This window comes from Vombatus ursinus, unplaced genomic scaffold, assembly GCF_900497805.2.
Source record: "Vombatus ursinus unplaced genomic scaffold, bare-nosed wombat genome assembly UNPS02001287.1, whole genome shotgun sequence".
Lineage (NCBI taxonomy): Eukaryota > Metazoa > Chordata > Mammalia > Diprotodontia > Vombatidae > Vombatus > Vombatus ursinus.
Window position 1 is genome coordinate 9,046,978 of NW_020941065.1, and position 23,498 is coordinate 9,070,475.

Sequence of the window (23,498 nt, forward strand, 5' to 3'; positions counted from 1 at the left end):
TCCCCTGGACGGGACTGGTGCTCTGTGGTCCATAAGGTCATGAAGAGTCCAACGTGATTGGGCAATTGAACCGTAACAACATTTGCAGCAGCTCTTTTTGTGGTGGCAAAGAACTGGGAACAGAGGGGAGGCCCGTCGACTGGGGCCTGGCAGAGCAGCCAACGGCGCACAAGGGAGGGACCCGACTGCGCTGTAAGAAACGAGGAAGGAGGAGGCTCCTCTAAAACCTGGGAAGACTCGTACGACGCGGATGGGGTGAACAGAGTCAGGACAGCTTCGGCAACAACAAAGATCATGTGGAAACAACCTGCCTCCCGAGGGAGATGAGGGACTCCCAGTGAAGACTGAGATGTGATTTCTTAGACACGGCCAATGTACACGTTTGGTTTAACTGCACGTGTTTGTAATAGGGTTTCTGTTGTTGTTTTGGAGTTGGGTTTTTTTTTTAAATTTTCTCAAATGGGCAAGGGGGGGGACAGGGTGGGAAGGAAAGAAATAAAATCATTCTTTGAAAAAAGTAAAATAAAATTTAACTTATAAAATTTTTTTTTTGAATGACCAGTTGTTTCACACCCAGGCTCTGAAACTCCCACTGCGGCAGGCCAAAGGCCCCAGAGCAGGTAGAGAGGGGAGAGACGGGTTGAGGCTTCAGAGACAAGCACCAGTGACCCTCGGCATGTTCAGGTTAAGGATATGGGCCCCCGCAGAAATCCTCGCCCAGTCAGGAAGGAAGAGCCATGGGTGTGGTTGTCAGACCGTGTCAGATTTTTTCAAACAAATCGTTCAGTTTGGTGATTTCTTTTTCTTCTTCCTCCTTTTTAAAGAAAAATTCTTTATTATAAGAAATGGCTCTCAGGGAGGGATTGCAGAAGGCACACAGAAGGAAATTTTTGTGATGTAAACACAGAAGGTATCAATAAAAATGTGTTCTTAAAAAGACAGACTTTGGGGTAGAGAGAAGACGGGAACTAAGAGGAGTCTCACATCTCTTCCTGGATCAGGGCTTTACCAAGGAGAAGGGGTTTCAGGTGCCCTCCGGATGGGACAGACAAGCGAGAGCGAGCCTCAGGACAACATGCTCACCAGCTTTGGTTCTCCAGGACTCCTCCTCGAGGGCGGCCAATAAGGAGGGGAGAACCAGCTTCACGCCGTGAGCACTCAGGTTACTCATCACGGCTTTGGCACAGTCATCTGCAGCCTCAAAGCAGAAAAAAAATTCAGAAGCAGCCCCCACCCCTCACAGCCCAGGCCTGGCCCAGGGGACCTCGTGAGGATCAACATCACTGTCCCCAAGCATTTATAGAACACTTCCTCCTCGTCCGGCCCTGCACCACTGTAGCCCCAAGTGGGGCTGTGCCGAGAGGATCTGAATGTCAGAGCTGCAGGCCCCCCCGGACCTCAGCATCATGGACCAGCGGGCATCCACCCGTGCCTGACGACCGCAGGAAAGGGAAACCCAAGTCATCTTCGTTAGCAGCGTCCCACCACAGCTGCTACTTCTGCCGGTTCCTGTACATGACTGTCCATCAAACATGTGAACAGGCCACTTACCATGAATCCCCTAAGTAGCTACACAGCCCCAACCCCAGCTCCAACGACTCCTCCTCACGGCATGAACTCCAGCTCACCTAAGCTAGCCCCCCACTTTACAGAGAAGGAAACTGAGGTCCAGAAAGAAAAAACTTCACAGATGGTATACCGCAGGAATGGGATTTGAATCCAGGACTTCCCATTCCAAACGCACAGGTGTGTCCAGAGGGAAGAAGGAGGGCCTCAAGACTTACCTCGCGCACATACTGGTTGCCATCTCCAAAGCAGAGCAGTAAGTGTGGCAACACATGGACCACATAGGGCTCAAAGAGCTTCCCCAGCATGGTGCAGAGCATCTCAAAGGCAAAGAGGGCCCCTGGGGGACAGCAGGCATGGTTGTCAGAGGGAGGGGGCGACGACGGGGCTTCTGGGGCAGGCAGCATGCTACAAGACCCTGGCATGGCCTCCCTGCCCCTCCCACTGAGCCTCAGGAGCCAGGCAGGGAGCCCTGGGGCAGGCACGGAGCCTGGCGGACGAGAGAAAGCAGGGCTGCTGCTCCTCCTTCAATCCACTTACACTAGTACCCCAAGAGACAGGTGGGGCGCCCTCTCTCAGCAAAGGCCTTCCCTTCACTAGTTTAAGAATCAGGGTCCAAGGACCAGCCCGGGAAGGGGGAGTGGAGGCCCCATGTGGAGCCCCTCCCTGGAGAAGGCCACAGCCTTGGCTTTGGGCACTGAGCAGACAGTGTAAGGCCGGCCCAACCCAGGCAGCCCTAAGCCAGCGCCAGAGTCAGAGGGAGGGGCTGCTCACCCTCTCGCCGGCGGAAGTTCTTCTTGTCCTGGATGGCGTCGGTCAGCGTGGTCATCATCTCCTGCTGCTTCAGGGATAGGATGCCCAGGCCCTTCACCAGGCCTGCTAACCCATAGGCCGCCCCTTTGCGCTCAGCATACTTGTCTGACTCCAGCAAAAGCTGCATCAGCTTCTGGATCATGCCCCCAGCATCCTCCTTGATGGCGGGCACCAGAGGAGGCAGACAACCGGCCACGGACTCCTGGACCTGGGGGGAGATGCGTTCTGTCAGGCTGGCCTTGGGCCACCTATCCCTCAGTAGCATGCTTGGCCTCGACCCCCGAGAACGGGCAGACCCAGGTCACTCCAGCTAGGCTAAGACACAAACCCCTCAGCCAGGTACTAGAAGCCCTCACAACCTGGCACCAGCCAACCTGTCCATAACAATTGCTGTGGACCCACCGGCCTCATTTCCAATTCTCCTTTCACATCCTTGATGATCCGGCCCCAATGGACCAAGGGCCATCTTCAGCACTTCAGCTGTGCCTGGACACTTCTGCAGAGGCCGATGGCCCTGCCGCACACACGCTCCCTCTCCCACTGCCTCCCCTCCAGGTCTAGAGCCCTGCCCTGGGAAGTCTTCCCAGACCCCCTGGTCAGGAGACCCCTCCTCCTTAAATTGCCTGACAGGCCTTTACCTATAGCCATTTGTCCCAGCAGAATGTAAGCTTAGGGAGGAGAGTATAAGCTCATCTGTTTAATCAACGTCTGCTAGATTTGTTGGATGCCTCACTCAATCACCACCTACTCTTAGAGTAACCTAAGTCTGTATGGGTTTGTCTGCAGGGTGCACACCAAATGTATCAACTCAAAAAGACTGGAAGCTCCTTGGGGGCAGGGTCCGTGTCTTATTTCATCTTTCTATCCCTGGCACACAGCATTTGCTAAATTCAACTTGAAAAAGACATCAAATCATGCAGACTCAGAAGCTTCTCATCCCTTTCCTCTCTCTAGGGTCCCCCCCAAGTCCCTGCCAAGGCACCTCATTTTTCCGTATGGAAGCTAGACTATTCGGGATAAGACTGTACATTAGACGAGAGGCGCTATGCCTTCAGAGTGCTGCATACAACCACGGGATCAGCTGGCGCAGCGACGGGCTTTCTTTCCAGTTTAGAGAGAGCACCATTTGCAACCAGGAGAGGGTGGATTCAACATGAAAAACCAGCTAACCACTTCCTGGTCGGGGGGGGGAGAGGGGGGAAGGAAAGGCTGCTGCCCTCCTCCGTGTCCCCCTGGCATCACCAGCCTGTGGTTGCTTCAGGGACTGGTGATCTCTTAGGGAAAACTAATTTCCTCCCTAGATGGACCTTTTTTTGGGGGGGGTTGGCGGGGAACCTGAATCTGAGGTTTCCTAGGTAGACAGAGAACTCCCAGTGAGGTAGTTCCCTCTACCAATGCCAGTCAGCGCCTGCTCTGCAGCTCACTCTTACAGACGACGCTGAAGCCTCAGGAGTAATTAGAGCTCACACATACAAAGCACTTTAAAGTTTGCAAAATGCTTTATGTATTAACCTCACTGGATCCTCACAACAGCACTGGGAGGGGAAGGGACCCCCATTTTACAGCTGAGAAAACTGAGGCAGGCAGAGCTGAAGTGACCTGACCAGGGTTGTATGGCCAGAGGTGCCTGAGGTCAGATTTGAGCTCAGGTCTCCCTGTCACCAAGCCTGGTGCTCTGTCCACTGATGACTTGCTAGCATGTGCCACGTGGGCAGTTCTTAAACCCAAGGCCTCTTGAGGCCAGGCCAAGTGCCAAGCACTCTGCTCACTGTGACTCTCACATGTCTCATCCAAGGTGCAGGGCACGTCAGCAGGGCCACCCGTCGCTCCACTGAACTCTCGGCCTCCCATCCACATCCAAGGGAGGTCCATGTCATGCTTGGAGCGCCCTCCACCCCCTCCCAGGCCACTCATAGCCCCTTCCTGCCAAGCTCCCTCCCTAACCTGCTATGGAGACAACACAAGGTAGGGGGCCACCCGTCTTCACGCCCAGGATCGCCAGGTGCCAGCTCTGACTGGCCAGTACCTGTTGTGAGGGAGTGGAGAGAGTGGCCACCAGCTTGGCCACAATGGGCTTCACTTTGGGATCACTCTTGTCCAGATGCTTGGCAAGGGAGCCCATGAGGATCACCACACTTTGCCGGACAGCATCATAGCTGGCATCATTGGGGGCATCCTTCAGAAACTCCTCAAACACAGGCAGCAGAGAGTTGACGTTGTCCTGCAGAGCCAAGGACCCCAGAGGTCACTGAACATTTGCCACCTTGGGCTAAGTCCTCCAAGAGTCCAGCACAGTGGCAGCCTCTGCTGTGGGGGGGGGGGGGTCGAGCTTGACGACAGCACCCCGGCCACGATGCCACTGGGAACAAGGACAGAAGCTGCACTGCCTGGTAAAATCCTTCAGAAAAGCAAAGATGTTGGCACCCAAGGACAGCCTCACTCCAAGTTTTGTGAGAAAAACACATTCCCTGTCTGGGATGTGGGGCTTCCCTGGCAAGACAGCACCAACCTTTAGCCAGATACTGTGATTCAGCTTTCTGCCCTTCCTTTACCCATCTCTCCCTCTGCCCTCCAAGGACGGTGTCCACGTCCACCATGGCCCGTCAGGTCCACTCCTCCCAATACCACCCCCTCACCTTGCCATGGGTATTGAGCGTCGAGAGAGCAGCGTCCAGCATACACTTGCGGACATCAGGGCTGCGGTCATTGAGGGCGTCAGGAACAAAGAACTGAAAGAGCGGCTTCACCTGGGAGCTGTCCAAGTACTGCGACAGCTTGTTCAGGGCTAAGGCCAGGCCGCACCTGGGTTCAAGGAAGGGTCTCAATGACAGCAGCCGCTAGATGAAGACAAAGGAAACTGCCCCACCCTCATCCCACCCTGCTGTTAGGAGCCTCAGCCACATGCTGAAACAACAGGAAAAAGACAGGGCAAGGGCGGGCGCCAGGACTGCTCCACTTCTGTCCTAGCTTACTACTGTAAGCAGGTGAGTCTACTGCTGTGCCTCAGTTTCTCCACATGTAAAATGGAGAGAGTACTACTTCTCCTCCCCCCCCACTTCAGAAATATGTCATACAAATAAAAGTAAGGACCGATGACAGGAGACAAGGTCCTTTTGAAGTAAGGATTCTGCTAATGTGGTCACCGGAACAAAGGAGGGCCATGTCAGTCCCTCAAAGGAATAAGCCCCTTCCCAACTCTCCAACCAATGCCCAAAGAGGACACTGTGCAGATTACACCAGCTCTAGGCCATTTAAAAGCAGCACCCCCCTCCCCAGGTCCTGGGCCATTCCTCATCAGTTCCAAAAACTCTGTCTGGGGAGCGCTGAAGTCGCCAAATACCTGGCTTCCCACTGATCCGGAGGAGATTCTGAGATCACTCGTCCCAGGGCATCCAGAATTGGGGGTGGCCTCTGTAAGAGATCATCTGGTCACAAGGATTTGCCAAATCAAGTCAGCAATGTCCACCAGCCCCTCACGAGGACCGAGAAACAAGAAATCCATCCTACAGGCACCACCATCCGCTCTCTGGTAGACAAAGACCGAGACCTGCATCTACCTTAGACCATTCTGGTCATTTGTGTCAAGTTAAGGAGAGGACGAGTACACACCCTCCCAGTGGCCTGGGATGACCTTCTGTCCAGCTAACTCACATAGAGCTTTTCCTGGTAGATCTCCATGAGCCTCCCCATGACTTCAGCAGCCTGCTGGGGATATCGGGCAACAGCTTGGGAAAGGGCCTCGGCCCCAGCCTGCCGAACTGCGGCCTCGTAATAGATCACATCGTCAATCAGCAGGGAGCACAGGTCAGGCTGAAGCTCCAAGTTCATGGTCTCCCAAAGCCTCCAAGAAATCAACACACGGGGAGTTAGGCTCGACCACCCTCCCTCACTCCCTGGCTGCCCCTTCCCCCTGCCTGGGCCTGCTCCCCAAACACAAGCACAAGCAGGACGTCCAAGGGTAAATAAAGTCAGGAGATGTAGAGGGCAGCATGAAAGCACCTCCTGATCTCAGTTTTAAAAAAGAGACGGGTGGGGGGCTCGCCCTCCCGGCTGCAGCCGACAAGAGCTCTCACCTCTCGGCCACTTTCCGTATCTCCTCCTCGCTGTCAAACTTGACCACCCACAGTCTGCGCAGAAGATTCAGGCCATTCTTCTCATCGCTGTCAGGGGTCGGCAACACCATCTGGAGCTCCCCCAAGCCCTAGGACAAGCACCAAAATCAGCCCTTCCCCGGGAGCAAGGCAAGATGCCATGCAGAGCCCAGGGCCTGGAGACAGAGTCTTGTCACCAAGTCTGTTATCTTTGGGTCCAAGGCTCTCACAAAGCCACAGGCAGCGGCGGCACAGGAGGAAAATGGCCTCACCACCCCTGCCAAGCAGGCCCAGGAGGTCTATTTAGAGCCAGCAGTGGTGGGAAGTGTGCTGGGCTTGGGGGGAGAGGGCCTCAGGACAAATCCCAGCTCTGCTAGCTCTTTTCTGAGACCTTGGGTGGGTCATTTCCCTTCTCCAGGGCTCAGTCTCCCCATCTATACAGTGAAGGTAAGAAGGCACTTGCCTCTGTGGAGGTAACATGTATAAAGTGCTCTGTAGGCATTTTTAAAGCCCTCTGCACACGCTCACTCTCACTATCGTGGTCCGATGTGACAGGCCCAGGATGAACCTGTCTGGTTCCCACCTGAAGGTCACGCCTTTTCCACACACAACCACAAGTAAGTGGAGCGAGTTACCACAAGACCCAGGGGCACCTGAGCTCCCCCAGAACTCCTCTAGGGTCCCGGGGGAAGAGGCCACACTGCACTAAGCGAAGGGGGCACAAGCACCTACACACCTGGAGGGCCGTGTCCCGCACACTGGGGCACGGGGACCGCAGGGCCTGGAGCAGCACGTCCACCTCCTCCTGTTCCGCAAAAGCACAGCCGTCGTCCCCGCTGCTGCTGGCGCACAAGGCCTTCAGCGTGTCTGCAGCCAGACCCTAGGAAGGGCAGGGATCTCAGCGCCATTGTACGTACCAGGATCCAGCGTGGCTAAAGCTCCTCCCCCCAGCAAACAGTGCCAGAGACAGCAGAACTAAGACACGAAGAGCCCCTTCTGTGTCCAGGCCCATGAGCCAGTGAAGTGGACAGCGAGAGCCAAAGGGCCTCCAAGGTCGTCCCACAAAGGGCTCACAGACCGGGCCAGCAAAACCAGCCAAGCTTGAAACTGGCAGCTCAGACAGCCGAGCCCCAGAGGCGGCCAGGGCAGGGGAGAGCTGGCGCACCTGCAGGCGGGGAGAGCCGGTCCCAATCACTGCCGTCAGAAGCCGCAGCATATCCGTCCGAGGCAGCAACTCAGGTCCGTTCTAGGAAGGAACGCCATGCCATGATGTGGATACTTAGGTTTGCGAAGAAGCTGGTGGCCGAGCTGGGTGGGATGAGAAGAGTATCCCCCCACACCAACGCGCCCTGTGGCCCACTGTCCCTGCCCCACTGTCGCTGCTACAGACACCAGTACCATGCACTTCAAGAACGTTAAACCTGGTGGGGAACAGGCCCATCCACACAAAACCGCCCAAGTACTCATTTATGGGAATTAAGGAGAATGCATATTTGGAATTTTTCTCCTAAAAACCTCACCCTCCAGGTGGCTTTCAAGGAATAAAGCCATGGGTCTGCTGAAGGAGACCAAGGGGGGTGCTCATGAGCAAGCTTGATTCTTAAACCCCTGGAGATCTGAGCGACTGAATAAGACTCTGGATCTGAACCAAAGTTCATCAAGTAAATTAGTCAAAAACCCGTTTGGGGCAGAACGCTGGAGGTCCTGGCCAGACTGAGATGGAGAAGGGGTCTGCTGGGGTCAGCCAAAGGGACAGGCTGAGGCGATGCCTGGCTCTCCCCAGCTGCCCCCAGCTGGCACCTCATCCTTCCCACTCCCCCAGGAGGGGCTCACTGGGCGGCTCTCTCTCCTGCCAGCCTCACCTCATCCACCCACAATGCCTGACTGCTTGGTGATGGGGATGACCTCAGCTGAGCATGGACAGTAAGGATTTGCAAGATCTGGACCATGAGCTGCTCGTCTTCTTCGCTACGGTTGGGGGTCTCAGTTAGCACCATCTTCAGGAAAGGAAAGACCAAAGAAAAGGCTGGGGCGGATAAGGGCGAAGCATCTGCAGAGAAGGGAGAAGCCATGTTGGGCCAACCAATGGCCAGAAGGCATGCCCTTGAGCATGCCCACTGCCCCTACAGGACCCAGGGAGGGGGACCTGCCTGAGAAGCCTCTAATCTTCCGGGCTTTCGGACCCAATGAAATGAGTGACATCAGCACCCACAGTGGGCAACTTCAAGATGGAGGCTGGGGTGGTAAAGTGACTAGAAGAAGGCCAGGCAACTAGCCACACAGAAGCAAAAGTTTTCCCCAATACCCTAGGAAGGAAATTGGGATGCCATGTGCATCCTTCCTTGGTGCTCTGGCCCCTGTGGCTCTGAGAGACAGAAGACCCCAGCCCTCTAGGCAACAGTCAGTCAGCAAGGCCTGGCTCAGGGTAGGGCTGCTCCTCCTACCTGGCTCCCCCTTGCCTATCTTGGCAGGGATGGTGTGGGTGTGTAAGAGGTTCACGACCCGCTGGGTGGCAGCCGAAAGATCCTCCTGGCACCATGACTTATCCAGGACACACTCTGGCCTCAGCAGACGCAGAGTCACGTGGCTCACCAAGGTACCTGGAGATGGCGGAAGAGAGCCAGGGTCAAAGGGGCACCCAGGCAGACCACGCCCAGCAGGAGAGAACCAGCCTCCCCACCCCTCTACAAGAAGGATCCTCAAGGCCCGATGGACCTTGCTTTTCTGACCATGATCATCCCAACCCCCCCCCCCCAGGGAACATGTGTCATGCTCCCCATGTCAAAGATGAGGAAACAGAGACAAGGAGAGGAAGCCATCTGCCCATAACCCCACAACTAATTAGTGGTCGGGTCCCCAAGCTCCAAGACCACCCATCACCCCCTCCACATGGCCAGGCTGGCCCGGGGCTGCTGGCTGACAGGCTCTCATGTCCCAGGATACATGTACCCGGCATCAGAACAGGCAGCCATTGTGAACGGTCAGCGAGGGAAGGGCTGGACAGCTTGCTGAGTTATTTACTTAAAATAAACCTACAGCCCTGAATCAGAATCACAGAAACTCAAGAGTTACAAAAGAGCCCCAAGACCACTTAGTTGGACCCACTCCCAAAGGAACCCTCATTCTAACATGCTCTGGTGGTCATCCACTGTGGGTCTGAAAACCTCCAAAGCAGGGGAGCCCATGCCCTCCTGAGGCAGCCCAGACCCCTCACGGCTAGCGCTTTGGAACTTTCTCCCCACCGCTGGCCCTTATTCGTGCTCTGGAGCCAAACCAACAAGCGCGATCCCTCCTTGGCAGGACGTCCTTCCAGGCCCGGCAGACGGCTCACAGCTGACCCGGCTCCGCCCTCCAGCTCCCTCCTCTTCAAGCCCAGCATCCCTGCTTCCTCCCACCAACCCTCAGGGCCCTTCACCAGGCTGCCCGCCCTGCTCTGGACGCTCTCCACCTCATCGACATCCTTCTTTAACTGCTGTTCCCTGGCTCAAGTCTGACCAGGGCCTGCTAACTCCCCATGCCTGAAATTCAGGATGCCCCGAATGCAGCCTGAGGTCACATTCCCTTTCTGGGTTCCCAGAGCACCCTGGGAACTCACCTTGAGCCTGCGGTCCCCCAAACCCTCACATCTTTCTCAGAACACCTGATGCCTAAACACGCCCCCACATCCTCCCCCACCCCTCCCGTAAACTGAGCAGTCAAGAGTAATACCCCTCTGGCTCCTCACCCACGCCCTGGCCCTTCCTCCCAGTTTGATGGCATCCACGGCTCTGATCCCCAAAGGGGGTCAGCCTGTTCCCCAGCTAATACAGAGATCCAGCACCCCCACAACCAAACAGCAGCTCAGGACATCCATGGCCTGACACAGCCCCTCACACAAGGTGGCCGAATGGTGGCCCTGGCCCTTCGAAGCCGGCCTCCCAGACCAGCCTTCAGCACTGCCTCTCCCACCTGGCACTCAAGATCCTTCACACAGTGGTTCCCAGCCTTCCTATAAATCTCCTCTTTCATGAGCCTCCTACTCTGGCTCAAGGACGCCGCTAGCCAGCCTCTGAACCAGACATTCCCCATCTCCCATGTCCAGACACCTGCACGTGCCAGTCCCCATGCCTGGAGTGCCCTCCCTTGCCCCTTCTTCCCCGCCTCTCTTGTCTTCCTCTCTGGCTCTTCTAAGAAGTCTTAACTTCCTGGCTTTCCTACGGATTTTCAAGCCTCAAGCTGCCCTGTATTATAGTGACAGATGGACATGCTGTAGCTGCCAATACAATATAAACTCCTTACATTCAGGAATCGATGCTTAATAAACACATGTTAATTGTTCATTTTAAATGTGAAGCCACTTAGTGTTGTGGAAAGAGCCTCAGATTTGGGAGCTGGTTCTGGAGACTTACAGCGACTCCACAGACAGTGTGGCTCTGAACACGGCCCCTCCCCTCTAACTACACAATGAGGGGAGGGCTCTAAATGACTGCAGAGCTCCAGATCCTACCTGAGGAGAAGCCTTCTTCTAACCATCATGTGACCAAGCGGATGCCCCCCCCCCCCCCCCCCCGCCCCAATCCAAGAGCACCAAGCAGGCAGGCACTAACCCAAAGTCCTCAGCCTCGGGGGCATGACGCAGCCGGCCAAGGACAGGAAAGGGTCCCGGATCCTCGGGGCAGCCAACGGGGACTTCAGCAATGGCAAGAAGGAGCGCACCAGGACGGGGATGTATTGGGTCAGCCCCGGCGGGTTCCTGTTCAGAACGGTGTCCAGAAGTCCAAGGGCGGCCTCCAGTACGCCGTCAAGCTGCAAGGAAACCAGCCAGGATCAAAGCCCGGCCCTGCTCCGGGAAGGCGTCCTGGCTGCGCGAGGCCTTCTGCGCGACTCACTCACCTCCTGCAGCCGCCTGCGGATCTGCGCCTCCTTGTCCAGCTGGGCCCGCACCATTTCCTTCTGTTTGCTGGTCAGCTGGACCTCATCCTTAATGCCCTTCTTCTTCTTTATCTCCTAGAGAAGAGCAGCGGTCACTCACCACCCAAGGAACCTCACGCTGTGAAATTGAGAAGAGGAAGCACGACCTGGCCGCCCCCTCCCCACGGGCCCCTGACCCCACGGCCGCTCCCCTCCAGCGCTGGGGTTGGCCTCTCTCGGTCCACAACCTCACGAGGCCCATTTTCCAGCCCCGTCCTCTCTGCAGCCCCACCAACACTGGGGAAGCTCTCCTGCAGGGGCCCTGTCATCCTCCTCCTGGAAGGATGGCCAGGAGCCCGTTAAGAAGAGGGTACTGGAGATGTGCTGAGACCCCCAAGCTATGGCCCGCCTAAGTCCTCGGGCCAAGGCCGCCTGCTGACCTCCTTCAGCTCCAGCTCAATGATCTGCTCCTTGAAGGAGTAGGCCTTGTTCTCTCGCTTCATGTTGGCCTTTTTTGTGCTGTCCTGCTGGGCACTAGAAACACCACAGAGAGGGAGGACGGGGGTCAGCCCGGTCTGACAAGCCAGAGGAGCCAAAGAGACAAGACAAGAGCAAACCTCCCCCGCCCTAGAGGAGCTGACACTCTACTGCACCCGCGAGTAAACCCACATGGACACAAAGTCATTCAAAGAGAGGATGAAGCACCGAAGAAAAGGGAGGGGCGTCACAAGGGAGGGGACTCCGCAAGGACTCCACAAAGACGTGGAGGTGGGAGAAGCAGCACAGAGGAAACAGGCCTGCCTGGCTCGCCAGCCATAGGCGGGGGAAGGAGGGCACACAGGCGGTCCGCAGCGCCTCACCTCGGAATCACGGATTTATCGTACAGCTCCCCGGCCGGTGTCGTCATGATGGCAAACTCCTCCCTGGTCACCTGGCTCAGGGCGGGGTTCTGCACCACTGCAGTGACGGTGTTGATCAGCTGTGGGAGGACGCGATGAGGGGACAGGACGGAGAGGGAACCCACTGCGTTCATGGACGACTGGAGAGGCACAGAGACAGAGTCAGGGCTCACGGGGAGCCTTCCCACTGCCCCGAAGTGGCATCCTTTGCAATCAGCATGAAATCGCCACCTCCTGACGGACCCCCACCCCCGGGGCACTCTCCTCTCCTCACTCCAACTCCAATGTTGATCACACACCCACCACAGACAAAGTGTGGGGATACAAAGACAAAATGAGATGGTTCCTGCCCTCAAGAAGTTTACATTCTGTGGAAGCAATACAGCAGGTACCCAGAGAATTAAGAAGTGACGGAGAAGACCACAGAGACAAAGAAAGAGAGAATGGGGGAGAAGGGGATGGAGACAAAGAGAGAGACAAAAAGAGGTGGGGGGAGGGAGAGGGAGAAGAACAGAGACGGCAGAGAGAATGGGGAGAGGCAGAAAAAGAGGGAGACAGAGAGTTAGAGACAGAGACAAGGAGAGAAAGGGAGCGGAGAGGGCGACAGAGACAGGGAGAGCACATGCCCTATGGAGTGAGCAGAGATGGCGCCTGAGAGGAGCCCAGAAGGAAGCTGGAACATGGGGCTGGGAAGGGGCAGCATGGACACGTCCAGCTGAGGAACACGCAGTTTATTCTCCATACACAGAGAACCACGCCGGGGTTTTCAGGCAGGGTGGAGATGTGGTGAGATGCCCGTGAGGAAAACAGACAGAAGCAAGAAGAGCCCGGAGCCGAGGTCAGGCCTGCACTCAGGAGATGACCGTGTAAGGGGAGAGAAGGGGCTGGATGGGACGGAGGTGAGGGAGGAGGAGGTCAGCGGAGGCCCCCGACACCGCTCAGGCACAAGAATACCAAATGACGACAAGGGAGAGGGAGGCGCCAAGTACGGCTTCGAGGTCGGAGACCTGGGCCACGGACGCCACGGACGGTGGCGCCTCAGCAGAAGCAGAGAAGTTCGGTTCAGAGGAAAAGGTTGTGAACTCCCTTCCAGACATCATGGGAGAGACACGAGGGTTCAGGAGAGAGACGAGGGCTACACAGAGACACGGGGGGCTCTACTGCAGGGACAGACTTGTCCCCCTGTCATCAACCCAAGGGATCAAAGCAGTTCAATTGTTCAGACAAACATGAGCCAATTACCTGGTTCAAGGGTGTCTGGGTGGTAATTCTGGGAAGAAGCTGATCCAAATGTTTAGTGATAAAATCTGTGGGGTCAATCTTCATCTTCACCAGGAGGGCTGGCCAGAGCCCGGAATGCACCGCCACTGAGGAGTAGAAGGGATGTGGCCTGAACCCTCCTCCTAACACGTCCTCGTGGATAGGCCAGCTAAACCTCACTTTCCCAATACAGCCAAGGAGACAGAGCCCTGCCCTGTCCCCGAGCCATCCCTCTTCCCACCAGCCACAGACCTATGGAAGGATGATGGCTGACAATCAGCAGCTCCTGGGCCAGTCTCTCTGTCTCTGCGACGTCAGCCTCGAGCCCTGGCACCCCCGAGATAACAAAGAGGGTCTCTTGAAGGACACGAGGAGGTACGTAGGCCTTTCCCTGCTCAGACAACTCGCCTGACTCAGTCACCAGGGACTCTGCTGGCAACACCTGTGAAGACAGCATGTATCACCAAGAACGAACATAACAAAGGCTCACAGGAAAGATTCGACCACGTCCATTCTCTGCGTGGGCCTTTTCTCCGGTGCCCTGGCAGGGGTTCCTGCTGACTGCGGACTTCCTGCCCTGGGTCCCCGAGGGTAGGAGAGGGGGCGGGGAGGAAACACCTGTGACTGTGTCCATAAACCTTCCAGGCTAAAAGGAAAGGAGCATACCAAGGGTCAGACCAGGAAACCGAGCTGACTCCAGGTGTGCAGAAAGCCCTATGAGGGTCCTCCAGGGGCCTGCAGGTGGGGAGAGGTGGCGGGAGCCCTGGGTCTGAGAGCCAGCTCTGCTGCTAGGCTAGGTGTGCCCCCCTGTACCTCCCGCCTTCAGAAGGAGTTGTGGCAATTCAGAGAGCTGCTCTCAGAGGCTCTGCTCATTAGGATCCAGGGCGGCACAGATGTGCAGCTCCAATTAGAGAGGATGGCAGGACTGGGGATTTCATTAGGTAGGGCACTATTTTAAATGATAAGTTACTCAAAGAGGACATTTGGAAGGAGGGAAAAGGGAAACTAGGGTGATGACAGAATAAAAAGTCTAAAGCGACTGGGGAAAAACTCTTCTGGACTCCACAAAATACAAGCCTCCAAGTCCCAAAACCGGAGTTCAAGCCTCCGCTCCAAGGCTGCCTGGCTAGAGGTCACATGGCCTCTAAGCCTCAGTTTCCTCATCTGCAAAATGGAGAGAATGTCATACTACCTGTCTCCCAAGGGTGCTGTGAGGAAAGCGTTTCGTAAGTCTTAAGAATACTATATGCAAACTAGTCATCACAACTACTATTATCCAAGCCGGCCCCTAGGGAAGAGCCCAGAGCCCAAAATGTCCCGGATCCTCTCACCCTGTGTGAGCTGAGGATGGCTTTCAGCTCGTTGAGCAGCCCGTGGGCCAGCGTGTAGCCACCCAGAGAGGACAGGAGCTTCCGGACCGTCTGCTGGGCCTGCCTCCTCACGTGCCAGGTTCGGCTCAGGAGCACGGCCACAAGGGCCCGGTGATACTGCCTGCAAGCACAGGGACAGTGGCTGAGAAAGGTCCACGAGGGGCCTTCCCAGAGAACCCGAGGAAGAGGGCCAAGGGCCGAGCTGTACATACTGGACTTTGCTGCCAGGGAGTCGGTGCGCGTGGTCAAGGAGCAGCCTCTCCGTCAACTGCAGCACGGTGCACAGGGCTGCAAGAGACAGGCATGGACACCAGTTAGCTACAAGCAGCCCGGCCCAGTCAAGGGAAGTCATTCTGAAGAATGATTTCCCAAATTACTAATTAGTAGCCAAAACAGTTCAGGAAACCTGGATTTTTCACAAATAACAATATTTAAAGTGCAGTCTTTTCTTTTCCGCACAGAACTAAACCAACAGTTTGTCTCCCGCTGGGAACTGAGTCTGCCACCAATCAGCCAAAGCTTTCCAGTTCCCTGTTAAAACACAAGCAAACCCTCTCAACAGCACCAATTAACCAATCAGCTGTAATTACAGCCAATCTAACAGCTCCATTATTTTCTTGTCTCTACAAATCTCCCAGCTTCTCCCACACACTTCCTGGGCTCCGCATGAGCCAGGCATGCTCCCTGCACACCTGTCCTTGCCTACTTGGGCCAAGCGTGCCAACCTGTGTCTTGGGGCACAGCCACAAGATGGGCAGTCAGCGACCTGGGTTCAAATCACGGCTCTGATGCTGGACAAAACCAGCCTCCTTTCGGGCCCAAGCTTCCTCATCCGTATAACGAGGACTAGATGCCCCCAGAGGTCCCTCCCTGTCCTGAACCTTCGACCCCAGGACCCCATTTGCAGGAATCTGTGAGGAGCTGCTTGCTGAGCTGAGCCAAGAGCTCGGTGTCTCAACCTGGGGGCTGAAAACTTGGGCTTTTTAAATGTTTGGATAAGTGAAACTCAATCTAATGACAGTATTTCTTGGTACTCCTCCACCTCTGAAGCGTGATTCCAAGCCAGAGTCCCTCAACGGTGGGGGACACAGAAAAGGCGAAGCGCCCCCAGGCCACCTGGCTGCTTCACAGCCCTCAGGGTCCAGCCGATGCTTTAACAAACTCACCATCTTCAGAAGCCAACAACAGGAATTTCTCCGAGGTGAAAAGCTGCTTCTTCTCATCTACAATCAGCTGCCAGAAACTGTTCAGCTTGGCCTCTGCAAGGAAAAGGAGCCTGTGCGTGAGAGGGCTGCACACCAGGCAAGCCCTGTCCCCGCCCGCAGCTGCCCAACTGTTCACTTTGGGATTCCTGCTCTTTACTCAGGAAAACTCTTAGCACAGAATCTCACTATGCCTAGACGCCTCCCGATCTCAATAACTAACACGCTCCCTCAGAAATCAGTGGGAACACGTGCCGTTGCGTAGAGCAGAGCGGGACTGAGGCCGCCAGGGGAGGTGGGAGCTGAGCAGCACAGAGGAACGGGAGGAGCAGAAAAGGCGTGAGAAGGGAAGGTTCAACACTGCTGCCGCTAAAGGTAAAAGAAGTCTGTCCTAGACATTCTATCCCCGTGTGGTCCTTTCTTCCCCGTATACTGCAGCTCATCCAGGCCTCACAGAGGAGCCGTGTTTGATCACAGTTCAGGATGTAGGCGTCCACACTGTGAACTGAAAAATGCCAGCAGCCACTCTATGTGACTGAGGAAGTGCTTGGGGGCTAGCGTAACAGAAGGCTAATTTAGAAAAGGAGGGGAACAAAGCTCCCTGGAGCTCTGCTCCCTCCGGGGCTCTTTCCCATTGAGACTGAGTGACTTCTCCCCCGACCAGCCCAACGTGACAGCGAGGGGCGAGAGGGGAAGGGATTCTAGTTCTACTCTGCTCACACCAGCTCCCACCTGTTGAGATGCCAGGACCCAGACATGACCCCACCCACGGACTCCACGCTCCCATGAGCCCAATGATTGGCACCCTTACCAGCTTGTGTGTCGATCACAGAGAGTCTACAGATCAGCAGAGCTGCGGCAACCCCTTCTGTTACTATGGAAACCTGAGTGCTCTGGGATGCTGCCTTTTCTACAGTCTGGATCAGCAGGGGAAGAAAGTCCATTCCTTGCAGGAGTGTGTCACCTGTCGAACAGGAAAAAATTCTCAGGAGCCACGACCCCCAGGGGCCATGAGGGGCCCTGCTTGAAGAAGGCATTACTAACCCTAAATTCCTTTTTAAAAAATCCTCCACACTACAAAGCAAAAATTGCACTGGCCAACCAGATTTCAATCTCAGACACGAAAACCTCTGTGGAACTCTGAGCCAAAATATTTTATTGAACCAACCCAGAGCAGGGAGAGGTGGAGGGGAGGCTACAGCAAACTGGGGCTGATGCTGCTGTTTCCCCTCAGCCTTGTTCCCTTCCGGCCCTTTAACCTCCTCACCCTGATTATCTCTCCACAAGACTCAGCCCTCCAGGGCCTTCATTCCCTCCAGGACCCGCTCTTGACTTCCAAACCTCCCCCCAACCAGCTTTTTAGTCCCCTTTTGGGTGGTTCCCCCATTAAAATGTAAGCTCCTTGAGGGCAGGGGCTATCTTTCTTTTGGTTGGTATCTGTATGCCCAGCACTCAGCACAATGCCTGGTGCTAATAGTGGATGCTTAACAAATACTTGTTTCCTTTCTTTTGTCTGTAAGCCACTGAAACACACTACAAACTGGTTTCCATTCAGTCTGAGCCATTGACCTAAGTAGAGAAATGGAGGTGGCCTATTTCACATCATCACAGAACAGGGCAGTGTGCTCGCCCCCGAGTGCCTAGTGCTGCACAGGTCCAATAAAACCTCTCTGCCGTCTGGGCCCCTGTCTTAGAGCAGAGGCTTATGGGCAGAAATAAACACACTTGAACTTCAGCAGGTAGGCCTGCCAACTTCTCCAAGAAGAGACTCAGGACAATTCAGTGGCCTTGGTTTACACTCAGAATCATGACTGGACTGTCCTCACAATGCCCAGATTATCCTCACTTTATCCAGGGTGGCACAGGGATCTGCCCACAGAAGTACGACTAAGAGGCTGAGCAGACTCACACCCAGGCCTGACTCGAGTCCAAAGCTTTTCCCACTAAGCCTCCCTACCTTCTTTTTCTTTAGGGAAAAAAAAAATTGGATAAAGGCTCTTTCATTATTCTCCACTAACACAGTCTTTCTCTCCAAGTTATAGATGGAATACCTAGGGCACAAAGAGATATAAAGCATCAGTCCTCTCTGTCAGTGTTCTCTGACATCTGCCAAGGATTTGGGAACCCAATGGGATGGACATTACACAGACTGTCAGACACTGTTGAGGGGCTGGCTGGTTCTGCTGAGTTGTTTTTTTTTTTTCTTTTTTATTCTTTGTTACAATGGATGGCTCACTAGGTATGATGGGGAAGTGATATATTCAAAAACTGAAGTGATATAAAAACAAAAAATAGTAATAAAATACATTTTAAAATAGGCTAAGGGGCAGCTAGGTGACGCAGTGGATAGAGCACTGGCCCTGGAGTCAGGAGGACCTGAGTTCAAATCCTGCCTCAGACACATAACACTCATTAGCTGTGTGACTCTGGGCAAGTCACTTAACCCCAATTGCTTCACCAAAAAAAAAAAAAAGAAAAATAGGCTAAGTATTTTTCTCATTAACAGTCATCAAAAGTCTCAAACTATCAAAAAGGGAAATCATACATTTGGGGAGTGGGTAGATAAGGAAACAAACTCTGAGAATTTTCTTTATGCTGTTTGAAATGTTCATTCAAAAGTTAAAAAAATAAAACCCTCTCTATTCACGTGAAACTCCCCACTCCTCTGCTTCTAATGACCACGCTTGTATCCAACTCTTTAATTCCTGCTGGCATTATCCATACCAGGACAGGTGACCACCTCAGCACAGACTTTTTTTTAAAACAAGTCCAAAATGAAGGATGACCCCTCAAACTAAAGCATCTGTGAACTAAGAATTAGACTGGATCTTTAGGAATCAGAACATGCTTCCACAAATTCAGAAAGTGAAGTCTGTGGCCCCTCTCTAGCTCCTCCAGCTAGCATTCAGGTTCTGGATTTCTGCAGACGGCTTTCTGCTCCAGACTCCTAGGTGAGGAGGTGTAGTCTGGTTGAAAGTGAAGCAGTAACAGGCCTCTTATGTTGGATACAGGAGGACAAATAGCCCCTTGCTCTCCTGCCACGCCCACTTTGGTGGCAGCGTTCCAAATCCCCTGCTGCATGAATATGACTCACCTCGGAAAGAGATGAGCATGCACTGCAGGTAAGCATGTCTCACAGCAGAGGTGGACGTCTTCAGGCTGAAGGCCTTCTTCAGCCACTCGATGACCTTCTTGGGCACTTCAGTGGTGAAGCGGTTACACCAGAGTGCAAGGGTGGAGACAGCATGGACCAAGGTGCCTTCATGAACTGGCAAAGGAGGGAGGGGCCAGTCAATGGAAATATGAACAACCCAAACTAACCAGGTCATAGCAAGCTAAGCGATAAGGAGCAGTAAGTGTGGACAAAGGGAAGCTGGGACATTTGCTCCCTCCAGAGCGAAGGCACACAGGAAAGGGAGCCCTCCATATGGATTCTCAGGCCACGAAGAAAAGCCTTCAGGGCTCCCAGGCTCAACCCCACCCTAACCCCTGGCCCCAGCCCATTCAGGGCCAAGAGGCCTGTGAACTCTCACCTTCTTGTTGGAAGAAAGGAATGAAGAGCTCAGCCACGGTCCCACTCAGGGCTTGGCTGGAGAGCCCAGAGACCACGTGGTGACTGAAACTCCCGATCCCTGGAGGAGCAGTAGACACGGCTGTCAGTAACTGCTTTGGGGCAAGGACTCCAACAAGTCAGACTGATGACTAGCTGCCGTTCTGCCTCCTCCCGCTAGCCTCCTCAGCTCAGGGTGGTGTCCCCCGGGGGCCGTGTCCTCCCTGCCAGGCCTCCAGCCAGCTGCCCGTCTGGGCCCCCAAGGCCTGTCCTCCCACCACCTCTCTCCATTCGGTTCTACTTCTCCAGAGTGACCAAGCACTATGCCTGCCCTCCCTCTCCCACTTCTTGGAACTTCACGACATCCTATATGTTCCCTTTCTGTTTACTGATTCTGCGTGTGCTTCTTGATGTCCTTCCTGGCTCCCCATCAGTGTGTCAGTTCTTTGGGACAAGGGATTGTTTCAGTCCCCAGGGCCTAGCACAGAGGAGGCCTGTGATAAATGCTTACGGACTGCTCCTCTTCCCGGGGAGGCCTCAGCTAACCCAGAGCTCGAGGAAGGAATTCTTCCTACTTCATCTCCTCACAGCCTGACCTACCACTGACCCAATTCTCTCTCCAACTACCCTGTACCTGAGAGCACACTCATCTTCTGAGAAACAATGGTCAGCTTCCCCTCCGAACCTGTCAAAAAGATAACAAAAACATGAGACCCACACCATCCAGACGTTCCAAAAACATAAGACCCGGAGCCTGAGACAACATTTCTTTTAAAAAGTCACCCAGGACAAAGAGGAAATAGTGCCTCCAGATCTCAAACTAAATTATACAGCAACAGTCATCAAAACCATCTGGTATTGGCTAAAAAACAGAGAGAAAGGACGATGGAACAGACAAGAGAGAATCAGAAACAATGGAACTCAACAACCCAGTGTCTGATCAACCAGAAATCATAAATTACTTAGGAACGCACCATCTGATAAAACCGATGGGAAAACTAGAAAGCAGTATGGCCGAAATTAGGATCAGACCAACACCTTGCACCATATTCCACAATACATTCTTAGTGGATACATAACCTGATTAAAGATCATCCTATAAAAAAATCCAAAGAGAAACAGGTCATATACCTTTCACAGCTATGAGGAGGAAATGTATTCTTAACCAAACACGGGACAGCAGTCATTACCAAAGATAAAAGAGATGACTGATTACATGAAATTGAAAAGCTTCTGCACAGACAACACTGATGCATCTAGGATAAGAAGGGAAGTGGTCAAAAGGGAAAAAAATCTTTGTAAGAAACTTCTCTGATAAGGGTTTGGTATCCAAAATATGTGAACAATTAATCAATATATATAAGACTAATAGCCATTCTCCAATAGATAAGTGGTCAAGGAAGATGAATAAATAGTTCTCAAAAGAACTACAAAGCATTAACCACCACATGAAAGAAAGCTCCAAATTGTAACAATAAGAGAAATACAAACCAAAGCAACTCTGAGGTTCTACCCTACACCATGAAATGTGGCAAAGAGGACAAGAGACAGCAACAGTCAACGTTGGAGAGACTGTGGGAACAGACACGCTGGTGCATTGTTAGTGAAGCTGTGAATGTACCAAAAAAGCAATTTGGAATTACGCAAACGAAGTGAATAAAATGTCCATCCTCTCTGGCCCATCACAGTTTATACCCAAAGGAGGCCACTGATTAAAAAAAAAAAGTTCCCATCTACACAAAAACATTCATAGCAGCACTTTTTGTGATAGCAGAGAATCGGAAACAAAGTAGACAGCCATGGTTGGGGAACGGCAGTACATGAAAACAAAGGAAAGTCACTACGCTGCAAGAAAGGATGAATGTGATGAACAGAGAGAAGCAGAAAAAGATCTACGTGAGCTGATGCAGAGGGAAGGAGGCGTCCAGAAAACAACACGTACAGCATCACAGACGACAGCGGTTCAAATGGGAGGAATGACCACACGCTGAAAATCAAACGTGAATGTCGCAAAGGCTCGAAAGAAGAGACATGAGAACGACATCCCCACCTGCCTCACGAAGGCAGACGCTCCACAACCACTGCACAGTGCACGTGCTTTCAGACTTTTTCAACTTACCGATCAGTCAGGCTGATTTTTTTCCTCTTATTTTTCTTTTTTTCATCTTTTAAAAATACTATTTGTTATGCGGTTGTTATGTTACGTGTTATGTTGTTCCGGAGAGGGGGAGGCAGAAGGGGAGGCGTACTGGAGGAAAGCATGGTGATGTAAAAATTAAAAAACATCAATAAAAAGCTGTTTAAAAAAAAAAAGTTACCCAGGAACAGCCACAAAGGCTCTTCTCCCAATTATAGGCTGGGTAGAAATGGCAGTCTGGGCGGCTGGGTGGCGCCACAGCGCACAGAGCACTGGGCCTGGAGTCAGAAAGACTCATCCTCCTGAGTTCAAATCCGGCCTCAGCCACTTGCCGGCTGTGTGACCCTGGGCAAGTCACTTCACCCTGTCTGCCTCGGTTTCCTCATCTGTAAAATGAACTCAAGGAGGAAATGGCAAACCACTCCAGTATCTCTGCCAAGAAAACCTCAAATGGGGGCAGGAAGAGTGGGACACAACTGAAATGACTGAACAACCACATAATGGTAGTCTAGGTCTTGGCTAACATCTGGAAATTTCCTGAGCTACAACTTGACATGCCCATGCCAGCCTTCCCCACCATCGCGTGAAACCCAGAAGGCTACTCACCTCCAAGAATAGCAAAGAGGTGTCTTGTCAGGGACTCCATAGCCGACGGATCACTGCACTGACGGGCCAGGTTCCTCAGAGCCACCACGGCTTCATCCATCAGCTGAGGAGTGTTAGATTTCAGCTGGCCTAATGGGAACACACGCAGAGACATACTCAGCTGAAAGGCAGGGTCATCCCTCAGTTAGACATAAAGCAATGTAAAGGAATCTTCATTCCAGAATCCTGAATACAATCCCATAAACTGCTTTACAAAACTCAAAAGTGGTACATCGATGTGTCAGTTGTCACGTGTCCAAATGTCACCCCCCACCAACCCTCTTCCCTTCACAGGGTCACAGACTGAGAGCTGGACAGGACTTTGGAAATCATCCAGCCCAACCTTTTCACTTTAAAGAGGAGGCCTTCCCATCTGTTAAAAAGTCTCATTCTACGTATAAAAAAAGGACACGGGCCACTTAAAACACAGCACACAATCTCCAAAGATGCCTGTCCAAAGCCAGACTCCAAAAAGCAGAGGGAATCTGCAGCTGTTAGTATGGAGACCGAGTAACATAGCAAAGGAAAAGGGGGAGAGGCTGAACGCTAATCAACAAGGCCTATTAAGACTCAGAAGCTGCCCAGCCTAGCAGCATCCTGCTGAATGGCTAAAGAACAAGGGCCTGGGCTTAAAGCCTAGCTCCTCTACTCAATGCCTGGGTGACTCCGGGCACTTTCTCTGTGCCTCAGTTTCCTCATCCGTAAGTAAAAGAGTTAAGACTGGAAAACCTCTCAAGTCCCTTCCTGCTCCAAAGTTATGGTCCTTTAGTCTTCTGCTGGACCACAAAGCAAGAGCAAAGAGGAGACGGGCAGTAAACTCAGAAGGGCCAAAAGGGCCTTTCTCTCCCCAATCACCTTTCAAAAGCTAGTTAAAAGTCTCTCCAAAAGAAATCAATAAATAAAAAATAAAAAGCCAGATGCTAGCTGCTCCTCCTCACCCTACCAGAATGGCAAAGAGGCAGACTTCATTTCTAAATGAGCAGATTCAGGGCAAATTAGAGCTAAAGACAGAATGAGAATAAACAGGGATTGACAATAGTGAAGACTGGTGAGAAAGGCACTCAGTTGTACTTAG

At 53.3% G+C, this 23,498-nt stretch overlaps 1 protein-coding gene across 1 annotated transcript in view; it reads right to left on the minus strand.

Annotated features, from left to right (window-relative positions):
• GCN1 (GCN1, eIF2 alpha kinase activator homolog) overlaps positions 1-23,498 on the minus strand; it is a 60,891-nt gene that overhangs the window by 22,163 nt on the left and 15,230 nt on the right. Inside the window, exons 11-36 of the mRNA XM_027862748.1 lie at positions 22,385-22,513; positions 20,276-20,326; positions 19,625-19,723; positions 19,186-19,359; positions 16,903-17,055; positions 16,056-16,148; positions 15,102-15,177; positions 14,851-15,010; positions 13,772-13,961; positions 13,502-13,626; positions 12,221-12,399; positions 11,801-11,894; positions 11,343-11,456; positions 11,057-11,255; positions 8,915-9,070; positions 8,333-8,520; positions 7,636-7,716; positions 7,207-7,350; positions 6,453-6,580; positions 6,031-6,220; positions 5,720-5,790; positions 5,016-5,181; positions 4,406-4,600; positions 2,341-2,587; positions 1,785-1,906; positions 1,084-1,198 (exon numbers count right to left, since the gene is read on the minus strand). Coding sequence (XP_027718549.1) covers positions 1,084-1,198; positions 1,785-1,906; positions 2,341-2,587; positions 4,406-4,600; positions 5,016-5,181; positions 5,720-5,790; positions 6,031-6,220; positions 6,453-6,580; positions 7,207-7,350; positions 7,636-7,716; positions 8,333-8,520; positions 8,915-9,070; positions 11,057-11,255; positions 11,343-11,456; positions 11,801-11,894; positions 12,221-12,399; positions 13,502-13,626; positions 13,772-13,961; positions 14,851-15,010; positions 15,102-15,177; positions 16,056-16,148; positions 16,903-17,055; positions 19,186-19,359; positions 19,625-19,723; positions 20,276-20,326; positions 22,385-22,513 — 3,639 coding nt within the window. The remainder of the gene's footprint in view (positions 1-1,083; positions 1,199-1,784; positions 1,907-2,340; positions 2,588-4,405; positions 4,601-5,015; positions 5,182-5,719; positions 5,791-6,030; positions 6,221-6,452; positions 6,581-7,206; positions 7,351-7,635; positions 7,717-8,332; positions 8,521-8,914; positions 9,071-11,056; positions 11,256-11,342; positions 11,457-11,800; positions 11,895-12,220; positions 12,400-13,501; positions 13,627-13,771; positions 13,962-14,850; positions 15,011-15,101; positions 15,178-16,055; positions 16,149-16,902; positions 17,056-19,185; positions 19,360-19,624; positions 19,724-20,275; positions 20,327-22,384; positions 22,514-23,498) is intronic.